Below are 21,354 nucleotides of genomic sequence, written 5' to 3' on the forward strand. Positions count from 1 at the left end.
AATTGATTATCCAGTGTTATCTTGTTGTATATAATGAGGAATGGAATCGATTTAATCATAGCAACCCTAAATGGTTAATACAAGATTTAATGCAAGGTCCAATATTAACAAAACAGTGCACAAGCTGCCGATTTGGGCAAATATTACTCGTGATGATAATTTACATATAAAGAAGACTTGACATCTGCCTGTTGAAAGGGAGCAGAGCTTTATAAAATATTAATCCTGTGGTATTACACGCTGCTCAAGGCAGTTCTTTTGAGCATCTCACAAACTTTGACAGATCTGAAGAAAGATGAAATGCAAGCTGCAGACAGGGAGAGAAAGTGTTTGAGCTTTCACTGGATTCTGTGACAGAGCCCTCACCAGGGAGAGATGAATTTGAGGTGCATTCAAACTGAGGGAAACGAGCGGCTGTTTTATTCAGGCTGCTGTAAAACGCTGTCACTGCAAGGATGGGCTGAAAGCCAGATCAAGTCAGATTTAGAGCAACGTGAGAATACAAAGACAACAAAGAAACAGTTTAAGACGTCTTGGAAGCCCCTGAAACAAAGGATGAGTGGTGCAAGAGGAAAGCCCACTGGGCTGGTTCCCATCCCAGCACTGCAGCCACCCCTGATTATAAAGGCTTTTCTCAGACTCCCACAAATACTGTAAATGAAGACAAATCACCAACAAGCAGAGTGCCTGAAATCTCTTTAGTAATCTCTGCAGACACAGAGAAAGAGGAGACTGCCTGCAAACAGGCTGTGCTGTCTTACTGTCTTGTGCTTGTTTGAATTCGGAGCCTGGGTGCAGTGCAAATGCAATTGAGAGCTTGCTAAAAAAAATTGGCCGACTTAAGTCCATAAATCTTTGGCTTGGTACTGTTTTTCGAATAGCCTACAGCAGGGTGACGGTGTGTAATTGTCCCTTTTAATGACTGCAACAGGCTGTTTCGGTTTGAGAGACGGTGCTTGTAGTATCTGCTACGAGGAATGTATGCTTTATGTGCCGTATGACTGGGTGCTGTTTTTTTTTTTTTTTTTTCACCTCCCTTCAGAATAGCAAATGTGTTTTACAGTGTAGTCTGGAATGGAAACAAAGTGCTCCCCGCTGTTACCATGGCAATGAACATAAGTTAGACCAGATGAAACATTTCAGCTGCTATAGCCTGTACCTGCAGACTCCAAATTCCCTTTCTTGAATGGGCTAAATATAACTCTTGGAATCAATCCCCCTCAGCGGTCTCTTGCCGAGGAGTTTGTGGTTGAAATGTCTTGCTGTACATCATTGAATTTGTGTAGACCAATGTGAATGTAATCTCACCCTCAGTCTGGGAACGCTAGCTGGGTGGTACACTCATGATGTGCATGCTGGGGTCTGTGGCCCTTGTATAATATTCATTGATTGTGAAGCGAATGCCATGTGTTGGTAACTCATGCTTGCTAACAAGCAGAGGGAGGAGGGTGTGTAAGTGACACTCCTGCATGTTCGTCAGGGTTATGCATATTAACGTTGTCATGGTAACGTGACCTACGAAGCCACCCAGGGAGCCAGAGCCCTTGTTGGTCGTTTTCTCGCCCTTGTTTTGTCGTTGGAGGTTCATTTGTCTTCTAATTGGTCTCATTCAGTTTTGTGAAGAAGTGCTTAAAAGGGTTTGTAGAGAGGGATTAAATTGAGTAGCAAAACAGGTCATGGTGGAGGTTTTCCTTCCCCAGGGAGAAATGCTACAATTTCTTGTTCTTTACTGCATGCTTGTCTTTTGAAAAGTTAGACCATTCTTACAGTATTGACCTTTAAGGAAATACCTGTTTAAAAAACGATGATGAAACAGGTGCTTCCTCGGTTCTTGGGTAAACTAGAGTATTTGTTACACGCATTAAACATCAACCAGATGGGTAAAACCACTGTACAGCATTTACAATAGCCAAACAAAGCTGAACATGATCATAGATTTGATATTGATCATTAAGTTAACTATGATATAAAACCACCAGCTTTCAAGACCTCAAAGAGTGTGTAAAGTTGAACGTGTGAAACGAGTAAACGAAGTAACTGGGTAATTTCTTTGTGTGTGTGTTTTTGTTTTTCATTAATAAAAGAAGGACCTCGCTCTCAAGCCCCAGGAGCGGCTGCTTGTGAAGAAGCGGAGGGGGCTGGAGAACGGGGGGACAGCGGAGCCAGCTCAGAACGGACACCTCGACGGATACGGGAGCACCGAGAGAGAGCAGGACCGGGGCAAGAAGAAAGTGCCGCTCAAGAAATCCAAGCAGGTAGGTCTGCCCTCTGTCTCTCTGTTCATGCAAGCGAGTGAGAGACGGTTAGGATCCAAGGAGATTGACCTTTCTACCAATCTGGACGCTGGCACTCCCGATGGCTGTTCTCTAGTGTGAGTGGTGTGTCGTGACACATTGCTGTTATGGGAAATAAGACTGGACGAAGCGCCGTTTATAAGTAGCTGATTAAATCACATGCTAAGTACAACGCTAAAAGAAATAGCAAGGCAGTTAGCATTGGCTATTGAGTATCTGAAAATGTATTTGAGTTGATTGGGGCCGGATTATTGGTTTTAAATAACAATGTTCCTTTCAAGCTTTGCCCTTTTTCATTACTGTAAGCAGTGGTTTTATACTGACTTGTGGAGCCTTGGTATGTTTGTATTTGCTCTAGTAAATATAATAAGCAGGTGTTTTTGTTGTATATTTTTGGTGTGTGTTGTTTTGATTTATAGAAACAGGTTTTTAGATACATAATAAGCAGCTTTTTGTTTTACAAAGTGGGATCCTGCTTTCAGGAATTTCATGGAAGGGTGAGATACACAAGAGCTTTATTAAATGTGACCAAATATTTGGTAAGAAAAGAATAGAGCACCCCTTCATCCAGTTCTACTTTTCAGTCTTTCTTTAAGCATTGAGCTGTTACACGTTTTAAAATGTTATTATTGCTGTTACTACTTGTTTGGTGAAAGTATTGTTTTTACTGGTTTAAAATTTAAAATTAAAATTAATTATTTTTTTTTTCTTTTTTTTTTTTGTTAGAATAAAACATTGCCAAAATTCAGAGGAATCTATGGAAGGGTTCTAGAATTATTCTGGGGGTCTGCAGGGATCAATATGTTCAAATCTGACCACACACATGTGAAAATGAATCAGAGAATATCACTGTCTCATCGTTCCGAATTCACTCGCGGACTCACGTCAACCATTCAACTTTATTACTGACATAAATGCTGCAAAACAAAAACTTGAGACATTGTCGAGCGACATGGAATCAAGCATCTCTACTGCACTGCATGTGTGCAGAGAATAGGGAAGGACCGTTAAAAAAAAAAAAAAAAAAAAAAAAAAAACGAATGTTTGCAATTTTTTTTATACAGTAGAAACGTTTTACTTTGTATGAAGAGATAAGACAATGTATTGCTGTTTTTTTGTAAATAGGAACAAATTATATGTCCCCCAAACTTGTGAAATGATGTAGTGCGTTCTGGCACTTTTTTGTTTGAGACTCGAGCACTGCACAGGACCCTGATGCATCTCAGAGCTTGTGTCTGCTGTAGCACATCTCCGCGATTTGTGCAGCAGACAGTGTGTGGAAACCACACAGGAAGTGAGCGAGAAACAAGAAAAGATGAGCCTTTTTTTTTTTTTTTTGCTTTATGAACAAGTTGGCCTATCAGCGTGGGACTTTCTGTGTTTCACTTTCGCATTGTCCATTAAAGCAGTTTAACGAAGTCTTTAAACATAATGATTCTAACTCCTTATTAACAAGAGCACCCTTCTCACTGGTCCCATTTTCTTTGCAATGGAATTCTGTTGGTTCTTTGCTTGCTTTTTCTTTTGTCGAGACTTACAGATTTTGACATCCTTACATTCCAGTGTTGCTTACTGGTATCTATTCGCTTCGTGTGCTGTAGGTCCCATCTTATAAAAAAACAAACAAGCAGAAGTATTCAATATAAATGTTCCAGTGAATGGGGCTCTCAAGTATCTGGTAGCTGCAATTGGATTTCTTATTTAGTTCTCACTCGGTAGCTGATGAAATGGAGACGGCTTAATTCAGTTGATGTAAGCATTAACTTACAGGCTGGTCTTTCCTATGCCAGGTTCTCTTTCCCCTGCAATGCTTTTTCAGGGCACAGTGAGACCATGCGAAGGAACGCAGTGCTTCTGCAGCAGCGTGAGGGAGAGGTTGCAGGATGAGTGTCATTGTTGGAGCTCCTGCTGCACTGATCCTCCAGTCAGAGCTCTACAGCGCTGTCAATCTGAACCCTAATGAGCTGCGATGCACAGCAATGTTTTCCTTTTATTCTTTGAGACCTCCCTCCCCCCCAATCCCCCTTTTAAAATGTGATCCGTCCAGCTTCAGTGTGCTGGGTCTCACTGACGTGACAGGAGCCCTATCTGAATCAGATGCCAGGGGAGGTGATGACAGTTGAAAAGGGCCATTCTTTACCATTCCTCATTGCACTACTCAAGCTGCGCAGATCTGTGGCTGTTGATGTGTAGCAGCCCTTGTGTGGACTCATTACAGCTCTTGAGAAGGAGACACTTCTACAGGCTTGCTGTTGTCAGGCTATTTTTGGAAATAACCTGGGTGCAGCGTTCAGCGACTGAGCTCGGATCTTTTTGTCACAGCAACGGCTAGTGTAGATTTGTGACACCCTGCATGATGTGCGAGTCCCGTGATTTGTACAGGAAGGTGGAGGAGCGGGACAGCTATGCCTTTGCTAAGATTCATTCCTGCTTACTATAGTGTGCTACCAAAGCCATTCCAGAATGCTGCGTTCAAACAGGTTCTCCTGGTCTCAGCTGAGCCCCTCATAGCAATAGGAGGAATGCCTTTTTCAAATGCGGTAACTCCAAGAATTCCTGGAATGTATGACCTAGGAAATTTGAGTTATACAGAGTTCGCAAGAGACATCCATTGCGTATGCCCAGAACAACGTGACATGGACGTGAAGAAAACATATCTGCGTTAGGCATTTTGTTTTTTCAACTCTCACCCTGCAAAACCAAGGTCTCCAGGGAGCCACTGTTTATACAGCAACGTTGTGCAGAGCATTGCAGGGATTATGTTGATGCAGCAGGGCTGGAAATGTTTTAGGAGCTGAGCTGGGAGGGAAATCAGATTAGATCATGCTAGCTGTGGGGGTGGACCAGAGTTGTGTCACGGAGCTGTTATAAAATACAAAGATACTGATAAACCCAAGCTTAGGTTTATACTGTATCAGCAGGGAAAACGTTTGCACCTGACAGAAGGGCACCCCTGACTCAGATGAGATCTACCAGTTACTGTGCAGCATCCAGAAGTGTTTCATTTACAGGGTCTACTTTAATGATCTTATCAGCCGGGATCTCCAGTAAATCCTGCGGCTCTTTAACTGTGTTCATCCTGCTGGTGTATCTCCCTAGAGACGCTTTATTACCTCCCTGTGTTCACATTACTAAATGCAATAATAATACAGTGGAAATAGATGCAATGTAAAGCAGGGTTATGAGTTTTAGGCTGCTTGTTAAGCTCCCATACGTTTTCTGATGTTTTGTGATGTTTCATTGCTGACGGTCACTTCTGAGAGCAAATAAAAAATGCTGATTTAATTGTGGACAGCTGAACAGTGTGCTCCACGGACACATCTATCCGCTTACAGCATTTACCCTGGCTGGCTTCATAAGTTTGTCCCTCCTTCAATTGCACAAGCCCCTCAAGATGAACTGTACTGCACTGACTTACATACAAACCTCAGCCGACAGATACAAAAGATGCAGTGCTTCCATTGGTCCCAGTCCCCGAGCCTGGTCCTCTGGGGCCTCTCTGGGCACATTTAAGGCAATGCTTATTTCACCATTACTGTGCTGCAGAAGGCAGCTCTCTTGGGCTCTAGAGCAATATTTGCAAAACGGCTCCCTTCTCTTTTCAGCACAATGTAAGCCCTGAGGCTGGCCTTGACATATTACGAGAAAGTACCAATTAATAATTCATTTAAAAATGTGTACAGTGTGTGTCAGGAGCAGTTCAGAGACAGGGCACTTAACATCTATTCACATGCCCGCATTATAAAGAGATCTCTTTTTTTATTTTCTAACCATGTCATAGGGAGCACTTCATGAAAATGAATATTGAATTAGAGAGGTGATGGTGTTTTGTTTAATTCACTAAGCAGGTCATTCAGGGCTTCAGTCAGAGCAGCGGAACTGTGTCTGGAGACAGAGTGACTAATTGAGATTTCAATAACTGATTCAGTATTGACCTAGACACACACAAGTGGATTAAAGTGACATTATGACAGAGGGAAGTCGCACAGCCCATACTGGGGACAATTAGTTGAACCGCCACAGATGTTCTCTGTTTCAGATGCAAGTTCCATCTAACAGAGGTAATTCACTTACAGTGGATAAAAGAGACTTCTGATATGATTACGAAGCAAAGATTGTAGAACCAAATCCAATAACCCCTTAAAAAGCTGCCTGTTTTCAGCTTTGAGGGAGATTCAGGGTTTTATTTTCTGCTTGATATCTTCTCTACAGAACTACAACTACCACCATTCCCTTCAGGCTTAGGATTATCCGCTAATCACCTTTTATATTAACTGAACCTAAAAGCAGGGAGCAAAGGTAAAGCAGGAAATGTTTGAGGTTGGGTGACTAATCCACGAATAGCAATTCAACAGAAACATGATACAGTGCATGCAGGTGATCTTTGGCTTGTGTGTAATGCTTGGATACAGAGTGGATTGCAGACTGAACTGGCTCCAGTCCCAGTTTGATGTTACAATAAAGACCAGACTGAGTTTCACTGACTGGTTTTATGGTGCTGATAGAAACCTGGCTGTAAGCGTGTGGTCTGGCCCAGGCTTCACTTAGCAGAGGTGGCTTTCAAAGACTTCACATAAACTCCCTGGCCAGGGCCTGTGTCTGTTTCCATAGCTGGAAGGCATGGGCAAACATTGCCGACACCCGGAGCTTTGAAGTGGCAGGAAGAGTAGCCGAGGCTGGGGGTGTCTTTTAAAGCAGTAGTGTGGTTTGGTCTAATTTAAACATTCCTGTTTTACCTCTGTGTCTCTGTCAGGTACTACATAGCTAACCTCACAGGCTTCAGTTGTAGTCCAGACCGGTCAACTAGTTTGCATAAATTGAGTTTTGACTTGAAGTGTTTGAAAGCTGGAGTCCTTTCTGTATCTGTATCTGGAGTCCTTTCATTTACTCAACAGTGTCTTCTGATTCTCTGTCATTGTCCTTCTGTGGGGTGCATGTAGCGGAGATGCCTGTATATATTTATGTTTGCAGGTCAAACTTTTTTATTCATCAAATGTAAGTGAAACCCCCGTTTTGTGGGTCTGTATCTTAGGGCAGGCACAGGTACCTGTGGGTTTATCATGCGTGGGTCTGTATCTAAGGGCAGGCACAGATACCTGAGGGTTTATCATGCGTGGGTCTGTATCTAAGGGCAGGCACAGATACCTGAGGGTTTATCATGTGTGGGTCTGTATCTAAGGGCAGGCATAGATACCTGAGGGTTTATCATGTGTGGGTCTGTATCTTAGGGCAGGCACAGATACCTGAGGGTTTATCATGTGTGGGTCTGTATCTAAGGGCAGGCACAGATACCTGAGGGTTTATCATGTGTGGGTCTGTATCTAAGGGCAGGCACAGATACCTGAGGGTTTATCATGTGTGGGTCTGTATCTAAGGGCAGGCACAGATACCTGAGGGTTTATCATGTGTGGGTCTGTATCTAAGGGCAGGCACAGATACCTGTGGGTTTATCATGTGTGGGTCTGTATCTAAGGGCAGGCACAGATACCTGAGGGTTTATCATGTGTGGGTCTGTATCTAAGGGCAGGGAACTGTCTGCACTGCTTTTTTTCCCCAATACTGTCACTAGTCTAGCTGATTTAGAAAGCTGTGCCTTGGCATATGAAAACAAGCCTGGATACCAGGAGTCCCAGTGAGGCAGTGGAGGTACAGAAGCAGACGTGAGTGTAACAGGAGCCTGCAATCACTGCATGAGCTCTTTTGTGCTTGCCTGTCTGTTTTGACAGCCCCCCAACAATGAGTAAACAGTTAGGCATTCTTGCACACCCCAGATGAAAGGCCCCCACAGTGCTGTCAGCACATGTAAACAAAGACTCTCACACACACCCATACACATACACATACACATACATACATAAACATATACACACACACACACACACACACACTCACACACACACACACACACACACACACTCACACATACACTCACACACATACACACTTGCACACACACACACACACACACACACACTTACACAGACAGACAGACAGTCACACACACACTGTGAAATCTTTGAAAACCGGAATCCATGGGTTGCAGCAGTATTGCTAACGTTTTAAGGAACCCTGGTGATGCAGCGTATCTGAATGCTCCAAACGTTCAAGTCTATTCGGGGTCAGACAAAAGGACGCTAAAATTAATATCCAGAACTTTTTTGTGTTTCTCAGGCGGACAGCTTTAGCAGAGCCACATTTGACACTAACTAGGTGATTGTGTAAAACGTGTCATTAAAAAATAAATAAAAAGATTTGATCTTATCAGGCCACCTCACTGCTGCTTCTGCGGTTCAGAAATGCTGTGGTATGAGAGTGCCCCCTGCTGCATGAATGTGTCAGTGCACTGGAATGGTGGTGGTGGGGGGGGGGGGGGGTTCATGCAGGCCCTGCAATGGTGTGGATGCATCACAAATTAACTCTTTGTTTCTGTTCACACTGTCCACAGGGTGTCACTGTTTCCTTGAACAGAGGATGCACAGGTTGCAAGATTCATGAAATAGATGCTACAAAATAGTGTTTTTGTTTTCTTTAATGATAACAGATGTGTAGAAGGCTGTGATTTATGGATTGTGTAATACACAGATAATGCATTGTGGGTTGTGCAACACACAGACACACAGATAATGCATTGTGGGTTGTGCAACACACAGACACACAGATAATGCATTGTGGGTTGTGTAACACACAGATAATGCATTGAGATCACAGGATTTCAGAAAAGGAGCTGGTCAGGGAAGTGCAGAGGTTCGGTTTGAAGGTGCACCCCGCAGTTCTTATTGGAAGTCTTGAGGAAACACCAGCAGGGTTCATGCAGAGAAACAAGAAGGCAGTATTTGCAAATGCCAAGGATTCCATTTTTATTTTTACTGCATAATCAAAGTCCAGTGTAAACGTATGTATAGAAGTTTCTTCCCAAAATCCATTTTTATGTGATGAAGGGACATATGCAGTGTATGAAACAAGCAGTAAAAAGTGGACAAACAATGTGATGTTCTGTAAAGTATATTGGATTATGTTTATTTAGCATCAATGAAATGTTTAGCTGACCAAATACTCGACGAACACAGTGCACTGTGTTTGTTTGTTTGTTTGTTTGTTTGTTTTTGCATATATAAATTTATAAGTATAAGACAGTAAGTAAACAAACATCCCAAGAAGCTTTTTTGCTTCTATAGGCTTTTCGCTTCGTAATGGATTTACGAGTCAGTCATCAAGCTGAAAAACTACTGTGGGCCTTTTTTAATTAAAGCCGCTTTTGTACAAAAATATAAGGATGGAAGACAAACCTGGCAGAACATTTGCATTTCTTACATCCTAGGGGAAGAGTGTCCACTTTCCCAGCACATACATTAGTGTGACAGACTGTGTCATCTTTCCCTTCCCTCTCTGTTTAAAACAGCAGCCTTGTGGCTCTGTATCAGTGTGAGACCTGCAGGGCCGTGTGCTGATGATGATTATTCATGAAGGGTTCGGAGTGGAGGGAAGGAATGCTGCTCAACTGCAAGGGTTTTGGACAAACAGTAGATTCTGCCAGCGCTCTACCTGACTGGATCCTGCAGTGAGCATGATGAGGTCCAGCTGTTTTTCTGTTCATTACCGGGTGGTGGAAGAGGTAGGGATGTGTAGGGCTCTGTATCTGCTCAGTTCAGGGCTTGGTAATAATTTGTAGTTGACTTAGATTGTAAATTCATATTGGTGATTTTTCATTTTCAAAATAATCCCTGGCCTGGTGTGGCCTAGTCGTAATCAAAGGAAGGTGTATTGGAATTGAAAGGATGAGCTTTTACTGGCTGGGAAGTGACTGAGAGAGAATACCCAGCTGTTGTGTTTCTGCTGTGCTTTGCTGAGCGGAATGTAATTCACAAAACTTTTTCATTTATTTAAATTAATTAATTGATGTCAGCCGCTGACTAACCAGTGTTTTATTATGTGCTTGTGGGCAGAGCAGTGAAAACCTAAAAATATGTCTAAATACAAAGACAGCAAATACATTATTGTACTTAATTGTTATTCTGCTACGCTGGGCCTTTGGAATAATTAATGCCGTAGCCAGTGGCTGGGAAGAGGGACCTTGGAATCACGTTTACTGGGGGGACCTTCATGCCACTGGTTTAGCTTTCAGGTTTTCTATATAAGCATAGTGTTTTTATTTAACTGTTTGGTAACCCCTTTAACATCCAACTGTTCAACAGTAACTGATGTGAATAACTGATGAGCTGTAGTATTGGGGGGGGAAAGCCATCCGACTGCTGTGGTCATACAGGGATGGAAATACGACTCCCGTTGCATAGCAGTTTGATTCATTCCTGGAGTTTAATAAGACACACCTGAGCTTGTTGGGTGTGGTGTGGTGTGTTTCCCCATTGTGTTTCATGCTAAAGCTGCCGCTCGGATCACATACAGTCATCACACTGTTTCCAAACCTACTAAATGAAAAGAACAGCTTTTCCCCTTATTTTAAATAATATCTTTAAATGTGAATGCTTGGGTTTTTTTTCACAGCTTGATTTGATTAATTGCATTCCTTGCTGATGGCGTTTTGCACAATGTCAGCTCAAGCTGTACCATTTAAACGCTGCTGCTGCTGCTGCTGAAGTGAAAGTAATTGAGTCGAATGCTTTGTACTGAAAGATGACTCTCCCGGCAGCTACAGTTACCTGGAGACTTGCATAAAACAGGCATAGTGCGTTTCCCAGTATAAAATACCCATTCGCAAGTTCCAATGGCAGAGCTGTCTGTGCTGGCTGGATTTGGTAAAGCTCCTGCACCAGTGGGCTCGGGTGGATAATGAGGTTTAAGAGTGGCCGAGCAGATCTCTCAGGATGCAGATTGGTTTTGTTACGGGTCAGCTGGGTCTGTTCCACAGACGCCACAGCAGGGCTCTCCTCCTCTCGACGCTGTCAGCGAGGCATGACATATCCGTGGTGTTTACACTGCGCTGTAATGCTGTTATTTCGGTCACTGGCTGGCCTCTTGTTCACGCTGCAGGCACACAAGACAAGTATCTGGAGAGGCTTTAAATACCCAACTGTCAGAGAAGTGGGAGGCGAACAGAGCCAAGAGGAGAAAAGGGCGAATGTAGCATGACCTGCTCATAGCCAATCACGTGTGGAATACACACCCAGTCTCATGTATGAAAAAGCCTTATTCACAAAACGTTTTCCGTGTGCTGTATGTATGGGGAGAGTTGAGAAATCTCAATGGAAGCTTACCACAACGTAGTCATTTCACAATTCAGCCCGATTCAGCCCCCAGAGTGTAAGCTGCTTGGATCTGAGATCCGCGGCAGCTCTTAACACAAGGTTTTCTCCTTATCTTTATACTTATCTTTACGGCTGTATCTGTAAACTGAACCTATGTACGGTAGTTAGTGGTTATAAAGTCTATTTTATTGTCCTTTTGTTTTGTAGCCTTGTCCTATGTAGCCATCAGCTGTCAATCTATCAGGTTTGCATCAAAACCTTCCAAGGACGCCCTTTGGAAAAAAACATGAAGATTACATTTCCGTGCCTGACGTATAGGCGGAAGACGGTTAAAAAAAACAAAAACAACGAAATCCACCTTCTCACATGTGCTAGTTCTAGCTCTAACAGGAAGATTTGTTTTTGCTGCTTCCAGCAGAGAGAAGTGGATCGGAAACAGTGTCAAATGAAACACTGGCCTTTCTGGGACACAGGGGGGTGACTCCACTCCCTGTACAAATTACAATGACCTGACTTCCCTGGTGAACTCTCGCAGTGACTGATTAATGATAATTGGAGCGCAGTCAAAAGCAGAGAAGTGTCACTAAATAGATTTAGTTCAGTTAATTGTAGAGTTCTCGGGGTGCCAGAGAAGCACTTAGCTGCTGTCTGACAATTGAGCTTTAATTGGGCTCCTTGAATGAACAGAATTAGCCTGATTGCTAGGAGATGAGACAAAGGTTAGCTGTCAGAGATAAGAGCAGCTGTTAGGTCACCCCCCCTTTTAATTTGCTTACATGCGAGAAGAACTACCACATTCTAGAACTTATCAGGCATTCCAAAGGGTTTTTCAGGGGAGGGGTGGTGGGCTGGAACAGTCCTAATGAAGTGTGCACTGTAGTGGCAGTTGTCTCTTCTTACTCTGTGTATACACTTATTATAAAGCATGGCAAAATCACATGGTAAAGCACTAACTGTACTGTAGCATACACATGGGAAAGGCATGGCAAACTACAGCGCAGCTCTATTTCTTACATCGAATGTGGGACAGGGTTACACTCTGCTGAACTTAGAAAGAAGACATGTTTCAGAGCTCTTTTTGAGGTCACAGCGGTTGCATGTAACTTGAAACAAAAGATAAGTCATTCAGATGAATACCACGGTTCTGTTTTAATACTGATTTTAACAGCAGAGTCGAGTTCACAGCATGAACTCTACCCCCATTCCATACAGTATGCATCAGACACTTTATTAAAGAGCTCTCCAGACTGCTGCTGAAAAAGAGGTCTGCAGAAACAACTGGAAATGATTTAAAGTGACTAGCGACTGTTACTCACGCTTGGCTGGGGCAGCAGGCCCGTCGAGTGAGCTGTCCTACATGTTTCATGCTTTTTAAACCCATGTTGTTTGTGTTTTTGGTTGCCTGGATCTTGCCTGGATGCACGCCAGGTCTCTTGTGGAGATGGTGCCGTACAGAAATACAGCAAAGTGCTGGAATCAAGGAAGACACTCTTAGAGTTTTGTCAGTATAGGAGGTCATTCATCACAGCTGCTAGCAGATTCTTTTTAAAGACAAAAAAACTGCTAAAAAACTGCTGTATGTGTTTTATTATTATTATTATTATTATGTATATGAGCATGACAGGATTCGTAACTCTTAAAGCCCGGCACCCAGGAATTGAACTTTCAGATTGTGTTTGGCAGGGCTCATATATCAGAAGTGTGCTTTTGGACAGAGGCACACAGCCCCCATTGTGTGATGAAGTGAAGTCACACTCCAGTGGCTTAAAACAACAATAGCCTTTCTCAGCCAGAAGGATAAGCCACTGTGGAGCAAATCCATCAATGCTCCTTCTGTTTCAGGCGATTGTTTTAAAATGTTAATATGATGCATTGAAGACACGCTGAAGGCGGTAATCCGATCAATTGGATGAATTGACTGCTGTGTTTTTAATTCCCCCGTGATTATGCATTCGTTAATTGTACGTGCAAATAGAATAGTGTTTGCTGTTTGTTTAATTTCACCCTTCCGTTATTGAGCCGTACCGCTGGCTGTCTCTGTGATTTCTCACACTGCCACGAGCGGGCCCCAGGGACACTGAGATCCAGCTTCTGAGAGAGAGGTGAGGGATGGATATCCTGCTGGAGAACATGCACAGGCTGTGCCAGGGCATACTCGCTTCCGGTATAAACAGTTTGATTTGTACCTGGCTGTGCTTTGTGAAAACACCTTTTCATTTCTATTACAGCCCTCCACCTGCGCTAATGAATGCCAACAAGTTATTTGACATGTGAGGCCATATTCTTTTCATTCTGTATTTCAAACATGATGAAAGCAGTCAAGTTGTAGTTGAAGTCTGGTAATTGTGACTTCATCTCCCGTGTGTTTAATTTAAAGGAGAGCCTAACTGCTCTGTGCCTAGACTGCATGCTTATGTACTGTAACCCCCAGAGGAAAGTACAGAGAAAGGTTGCCTTACTGTTTGTTCCTGTTGCTGAACAAACTTCTAGGCAGTCCACATCCTTTAATCAGCTGTGTGTAAAATGGCAGGCTGGAGTCTGTAGTAACACTTGAATGTAGGTTAATATTATACTGCTGATAAGATGCAGTGTCAGTACATTTCCTCCAGGCCCCTTGTTTGTCTGTGGTTTGGTAGGTGCTTTTGGCTGTCAATTAAAAACGGTATTGTTTTGAACCCAGGACAGCTTAAAGAAGACGTGTCGCGTCATTTTCAGTTCAGTTCATTTCATTTCTTCGGTTCAGTATTTTAACTTCACCATTCGGAAAGGGTTGCTACAGTGCTTACTGGCACTGCTGCTAGAAACAGTACCCACTGCTGCATTCGTTGTGTTTAAACAAATGACAGGCATGCCATTTTAAGAATTAAGCCTGCTGTTGCGTGTACTGCCACATCATCACTATTCATGTCTTTTGCTTATATAGTGTCTAGTCTATATATTGTATACTGGTTAATCTTTAAATGTTTTTTGTAAAGAACACTAAGAATGTACAAACTCCAAGTATGTAACGGATTAGGTGCCAAACACAATAAGCACAAATTAAGCCTTTGAGAGAAACCAAAAAGATTGCTGTGAAAGCTGACTTCCTCTGAAACAAGACAGCTCTAGGCTTTTTAAATAGTCCCCCTAGGGATCGTACAGATGTTGGAAACAGCTGTGCAGAGCTGGGCAGTGGATTTCTATACCTGCTGCAGGCTTCAAGATTGCTCAATAAACACAGACCCTCAGGGTTTGGAATTGACCGTCAGGAAAGTGGCAAAGACAAAGTCACCTGAAAATACAACGGCAGATATGAGACATTACAGTGATCGATCAGACCCTCCCAAAGCCTCACTCCGCTCATTGAAGAATACCCCTGAATGAAAAGCCAAGTGTTTCAGCTGTATTTAAAAGCAGCACTGAAGTGTGTTGTTTTGTGGGAGGGATATAAGAATGTGTCGCTTGACTGCTTCTGAAGGATTGGAGAGTAGTTTAAGATGCACCCTTCACATGGCCCCCAGAAGGGGGGTTTCACAACATTATCAGGAGACCAATTTGATGTACAACTACCAAAAAAGCAAACCTCAAACTGCAGGCAGAAATTCACCAGCTCTCCGCAGCATGCTGACAAAGATGTGAAGATTGCAATCCCTGAGGGTTTCAAATCAATGTCTCGTCCCCTAATTAGCGTCACTGCATTCTTCAGTTTGAATATTCATTTTGAATATGTTTAATATTAAAACCTATCCAGAGGCTGGTTTGACAAGGTATGAGGAGGAGTGGTCTCCTGTAACGCAGTGTGATTTAGAAGGGGTTCAGGCCTGTTCCACTGAGAGCATACACGCCTCAGACCAGTTTAACTTTAGTGCTGCTGGGCTTCTCCATTGACGTTATTTTTTAACAGTCTTGCTTTTTTTAAAACCACCAGGCACATTTTCATACATATTTTACAAAAATAGTTACACGTTACAAAACTAGCAAGAACTTGTCTTTACTTCAAAAGCCAACCTGTTCCAGATACTGGCGAGATGAGACCTCTGCGGGTGAGATGAGAGCTTAAGATACATTGTGTATAACTACGTGTTCAAAATGAATCTGATCCTGATGGTTAAGACTGGCTGGTTCACATCCAGGCTGTGCTGCCAGCTTATAGAAGTAATGACACGATTTGTATATGAAGAAACTGTAAATATAAATGGAAAGAAAATGTGTGTATTAGGATGTATGTGTACTGTAGAATTAAACCGGGACTTTGTATAAGCAGTCACCTGTCTATAGCAGCCACAAGTGTCCAATCACTCTGCTAACCTCAGGTTTTAATGTTGTTATCCTCACAGAGTAAACATACTGCATGTCGATAGCAGTCTAAAGGTCAAGAACCGGACCTTGTCGCTGTGCTACTGTAATTGTGTGGCACCCTTCTAAATTAGTTTAACAAATAGTAGAGCACAGGGCAGATGGTGAACTCAGATTAATTGCAGATGCCCTTTTACTCATGACTGAGCTGCTGTTCTGTAGTGAACACATGGACACCTTCCAAACCTCCCAGAGAGATGAACTTGTGTATTTATGTGCCTGGCCGCCTAATTGCTGATGCACTGATAGGAAATATTGCTCACTTAGCAGGATTACCGGGCGCCGCAATGCTCTGGAGTCTTCTTTATGACCGCTCATAAATGTTTCGTGTTGGGCCGCACGTCTCGGATTGACTGGCACTCCTCCCCAGTCGATTCGTTACTTGTGTTTGAGGCACTTTTAGAAATGCTGCTTTCTGTCATCCCGACGGCAGCGAGGAGAAGCTGTTTCATTTCATTAAAACATACCCCTCGCTCACCTCCATGTGCTTGACAGTAAGAAACAAGCCTTGATCACGGGGCATCCCAAGGACCTTATCCATGTAGTTACTGTTAGTTACTGGAACCACCTCATTGAGACATATTACTAAAAGGATCCGGTGCCAGCAATCTGAACAATCACACTCTTACTAAAGTCTGCTCTGAACTGAGCAAAGATATTACAGGAGTTATGCAACCCTTTTAATAAAGCTCAGCTGAGACTGCAGGTCTTCCATTGGCTTGCTTTATTGCAGCAGGATCCAGGTAATTACAGAGTGGTTTATAATGGGCCCGCTTGCTGGTACCAGGTCTTTTTAGTAACACATATTAACCAGCAGGTAAGTGGAGAATGTGCCCTGGTGCCCGTTCTCCAGCTCTCTGTTTAATTGCTAAAGCGGCCACATTGTGAGCGGCGGTCCTTATCAGCTGCAGCTCAAGTGATTGTTTGGTTTAGATAAGTCCTCAAGCACGATAGAGCTCTGATAAGGACACTGCACTGATTGCAGGGGTGCTGAACCCGCAGTGTGCTGCTGCTTGCTGGAAGTTGCAGGCAGTTTGTTTTGAGCAGTGAGCTTTTCAAAGGAGTGTGTTTGCAGCTCTCCGCGCCCTGCGTTTGTATCTTTTGTGCTTGTGTTTGTTTTTTTCCCTGGTGACGGCTGTTCTGCTGAGCTGGAAGTTTCCTCTGAGGGCTCGTGGGTTTAATCCGTTATCACCAGCGCTTTCTTTTCTCAAGATGAAGACAAGGTGGTGGTGAGCAGGAGCAGGGCAGCAGCACACAAGGTACAAGAGGGACGGAGATTTTAAACACTGAGTGAATTCATTCATTAGTGGATCAGAAATGTTAAATGTCTTTTAATTAAAGTGTCCATTGATTTAGCAAATGACAGCATTCTAACCATCTGAGACTATAACATGTCACAGGGTTACCTTAATTATATATCTCAGCACAGACTGTACCCTTAAAGTTGCATGCACTGAACCTGTATAGACACTGGTATTAATCACTTTTATTACAAGAATGGGACTGTATAGATAAAGCCCAGTTTGAGTACTTTCTGCTGATACACACCTTTAAGAGGTAAACCTTTGGAAGGGGGACCAATTGTCCAACAAATGAAATGATTAGCCAAAGTCTTTCATCATAATGTGTGAAAGTGTTATGAAAAACTCCTGGGTTGCCTAATACAGGCTTTGCATTTATGCACTTGAATGCACTTCATTTCCCTGAGGTCTATATCTCACATCTGACAGCTACAGTACATAACTGTACAGTACAAGTCTTTAAAATGAAGGACAAATCACCTAATTCAGGAACACTGACCTGATACATTTACTGTATAGGAAGAAACGTGTGCTGCATTACATCAGCTGCCTGCTTGTCCCCTTCTCATCTGTCCATCAGCTTCTCTCTCTCTCTCTCTCTCTCTCTCTCAATTCAATTCAATTCAATTCAATTCAATTCAATTCAATGGTGCTTTATTGGCATGACTTACAATAGCAGGTGTTGCCAAAGCAATTATACAATACAGACATGTATATATATACAATGCATCATGAATACATATATATAAACAAACTGATTTATAAAGTACAGTAAAAAAAAAACATATCTCTCTCTCGCTCTCTCTCTCTCTCCCACTCTCCCTCTCTGTCCCTCGCTCTTGCTCTCTCTCTCTCTCTCTCTCTCTCTCCCTCTCTGTCCCTCGCTCTTGCTCTCTCTCTCCCTCTCTCTCTCTCTCTCTCCCTCTCCCTCAGTTCTGAAGCAGTGTGTTAGGAATACATTTACTGCTCTTTGGCTTTTATTTCATGGACATAACCTTCCATTCTGTCCTGAGCTGAATGTCAAACACTGTGTTTGCAAGGCTTTCAGAGCTTGGCTTGAGTTTAACCTCTATCAATTTGAGACTGAAATGAGAAAGCACCTGGTCCCTGCCAGGCTTGCCCCAGCTCTCTTGTAACAATGTCAGGTCACGGGGAATGATGAAGTGGCCTGGCCTCCCTATATAACACATTGATGCACTGCTATTGCCCGACACATTGCTCTATGAAGCTGTTCTGTTTCCATTTCTTTAGCTGCAGAGATGTGCAGACAGTTCACTTCTGACCTTCATGAAAACATTGAAATTCCCTTTAAGACGAATAGCGCAATTACAGTGTTCTTCCATCTCAGTAAAGATAATCCTTAAAAAGAAGTCATTTATGCCGCAGTATTCACGTTGCTTTTTGTACAACTGTATAACTAGAGCTTCCTATTTAAAAGACACACTCCTTTTTCTTGAAAACTAGAATCTACTACCACAGCCATAAATGGCTTTAATGGCTGGTGTTGAGATCTACAATAAATTGTGTGTAACAATATCTACTGTAAAATGTTAGAGAACGCAAACCGACCCTGTCACTGCTTACAGTTGCTCCCTCTGGAGAAACAATCACAAAATGTTCACAAGGTGTGGTTAATGGTGTGGTCTCGAGCGCTGCTGTAAAGTGTGGTGTTGTTTGAGATGATTTATCAAAAGGAAAATCTCTCAATTTTCATTTCCGGAGCCCCTCACCTGGCCCGAGTACTCCAGTTAAGCTCTTCCTCACACAGCAGCAATATCTTTCCTGCAAGAAACTTCTTGAATCTGAGCACTGCTGTTGGTTTTCACTCCAAGCTAAGAACAATGTCTTTGCAGAGATATATATTTCAGGAGACAGGTGTTTAAATAAGCGATGAATCATTTGTTCTATTCCCAGCGATATCATCCTAGCCGCAAGCAGGGAAAGGGAAGCTGTGTATCTGGGGCACTGACCTTGAAAACGCTGCAGCTCTCTTGTTTTGTTCAGATCCCAGTAATATAGTGGAGCAGCTTCTGGCCTTGGAGCAATCCTTGAATCATCATGGCTATGAAAAGTAAGAAATAGGAGTGGGTTATGCAAGCCTGCATCACTGCTTGTAAAATACAATATTAATGATTATAGTAATACTGTGTTGTATTAAATTAGTATCCATTTCACAATCAGAGATACAGATGCAGTGTATTCTTTGTAAGTGATCAATCACTGCTATAAAGGAGGTCTCAAACGAAGGTCTTTGACAATATGAACAGTTCTGCAGTCACGAAGCTGGTCAAACAAACACTCTAGTAGTTCCTTGTGGGTTTTGGTACCACGCTGTCCTAAGTCACATCTGGCAACCTGGTAAATTGTAGCCTGTAGACCAGAAGGCTGACGCGTGGTTGTTCAGAAACATGCATTAGTACAGCATAGAAGTGCACCGGAAATCCTGGAGAAGCAGTCGTGGATCTGGTTTTAAACATGCATTAGTACAGCATAGAAGTGCACCGGAAATCCTGGAGAAGCAGTCGTGGATCTCGTTTTAAAAGTGCAGAGAGTAAGACCAGTGAGAAAAGGCGCTGAAGGTGTTCGTGACAGAGAGACCCAAAGATCAGCACACATCTTTGCAGCCGCTTCCTCAAACATTACAGAGCTTTGCCGTTTCGTGTTTTAATAATGCATGAATCTGAAAAGTCAAAGATGCTGGCGGCGTTATTGAATGCGGAATGGTGTGGTGTTCAGAATAACTTGCAACGTGCAGTGAAATTCTGAAGAGAGATGGAGGATATGTGTTATAGCAGCTATCTCACAACTAGAAGACTTCCCAGGAAACATGCTCTTGAATATGCAAAGAGCTTGTGCTGCCAGTAGAAGTTCAAATAAGCAGGACTCTCAGGTACGCTTAGCTGCAACTTCTTAGCATGGTGTTCTGAACTCAGATGTCCTGCCAGCTGCAGTCTTCCACAGTTGGTGATTCATAAGAATAAAGATTTGGCCAGCCTGATTTACTAGCCTGTTTCCTAAGCCTGATTCTTCAACCGCTTGACCAAAATCAACCCTTTTCCGTTACCCACAGAACTAACCCTGAGATACCGTATGCCACCTGCTGGATATTTTGATCCTACCAGCTCAACTTTGGAAAACACAAACAGGTAGTGGTGTCTGAATTGGCAGATCTGAGGTACCTTAAATAGACAGATCAACTTGCTCACTACCTGGCTTTAATGTTTGGCTTGTTGTGTGTATTTGTTGCCTTGAAGATACCACACAACTGCTTCTCATGACACTAGTTGCTCACTAGCAAAGACAGGTCCTGTGGGTTATACTGTCTTCACACTCGGTAGCAGTTGTTACATTTGTTAACTTGATACACTGTGAGTAAAAATGCAGAGTTAGAATGGCTTGGGACCTAGTACAGAGGTGGAAGCCACAACAGGAAGCCAGCTATGCTCTTGTAAATTCAAGCAGGAAGTCTCTGTGGTAAATGTGTGAAGAGAAAAAAAACAATAATAAGGGCCTGTCATAACTGCCCGGGCTTCAGATAAAGCTGGAGAGATTATCAGATACGGAATAAACAAAGCAAGTGCTTTGTAAACTGCCAGGAAACCAGCAGACGAAACTGGACCTAGGTCTTTGTTAAAGCTTTAGTTTTGCACAGAATTCAGGAACTGCAAAGTTGTTATTGTTATTATTATTCAGAATTATTGTAAAATCAGTAGCCAAGTCACTCACCAGGTATTTGTGCTCTGAGCATTCCAACAACTACATCATTTGGAACATTGCATTCATTATATTTTTACAACACAATAATAGCAAACCTTATTGGATTTTGTTACAGAGCGCTGAGCAGGGAAATGTCACAGCCAGACAGGCACTGTTGAGCCAGCCAGTGCCGTGCCTCTGGAATTGATTTGCAATGCCTTTGATCCCTGTTGATACAGCTGCATTGAACTGTTTGAATAGAGAGGACCCGGGCATACGTGGCAGCAGACTTGCCTGGGGCAACTCGTAACAGTTAATAACTGTGAAACGGCGCACTGTTTAAAACGGCACCACTCTGTGTGTTTGAGAGAGCTTCTGTTGAAAGGTTATGATGACTTATTCAGGGAGTTCACTTTCCTATTTTATTCCCCTTCAATGTCTCTTGGCAGTAAAGTGTGTATCTTTTTTTTGTCATTGTAATGTATGAGGGTAAAAACGTTTATTCCTGAGATGTTTTACCTAAAA

At 42.8% G+C, this 21,354-nt stretch overlaps 1 protein-coding gene across 8 annotated transcripts in view; it reads left to right on the forward strand.

Annotated features, from left to right (window-relative positions):
• LOC117973323 (autism susceptibility gene 2 protein-like) overlaps positions 1 to 21,354 on the forward strand; it is a 219,343-nt gene that overhangs the window by 41,714 nt on the left and 156,275 nt on the right. For 7 of the 8 annotated variants that reach the window (XM_059032724.1, XM_034925294.2, XM_059032726.1 and 4 more), the window contains exon 2: positions 2,085 to 2,255. In XM_059032724.1, the coding sequence (XP_058888707.1) occupies positions 2,085 to 2,255 (171 nt within the window). The remainder of the gene's footprint in view (positions 1 to 2,084; positions 2,256 to 21,354) is intronic. The other variant, XM_059032725.1, reaches the window with a different exon arrangement.

The sequence above is a fragment of the Acipenser ruthenus genome, chromosome 11 (genome assembly GCF_902713425.1).
Source record: "Acipenser ruthenus chromosome 11, fAciRut3.2 maternal haplotype, whole genome shotgun sequence".
Lineage (NCBI taxonomy): Eukaryota > Metazoa > Chordata > Actinopteri > Acipenseriformes > Acipenseridae > Acipenser > Acipenser ruthenus.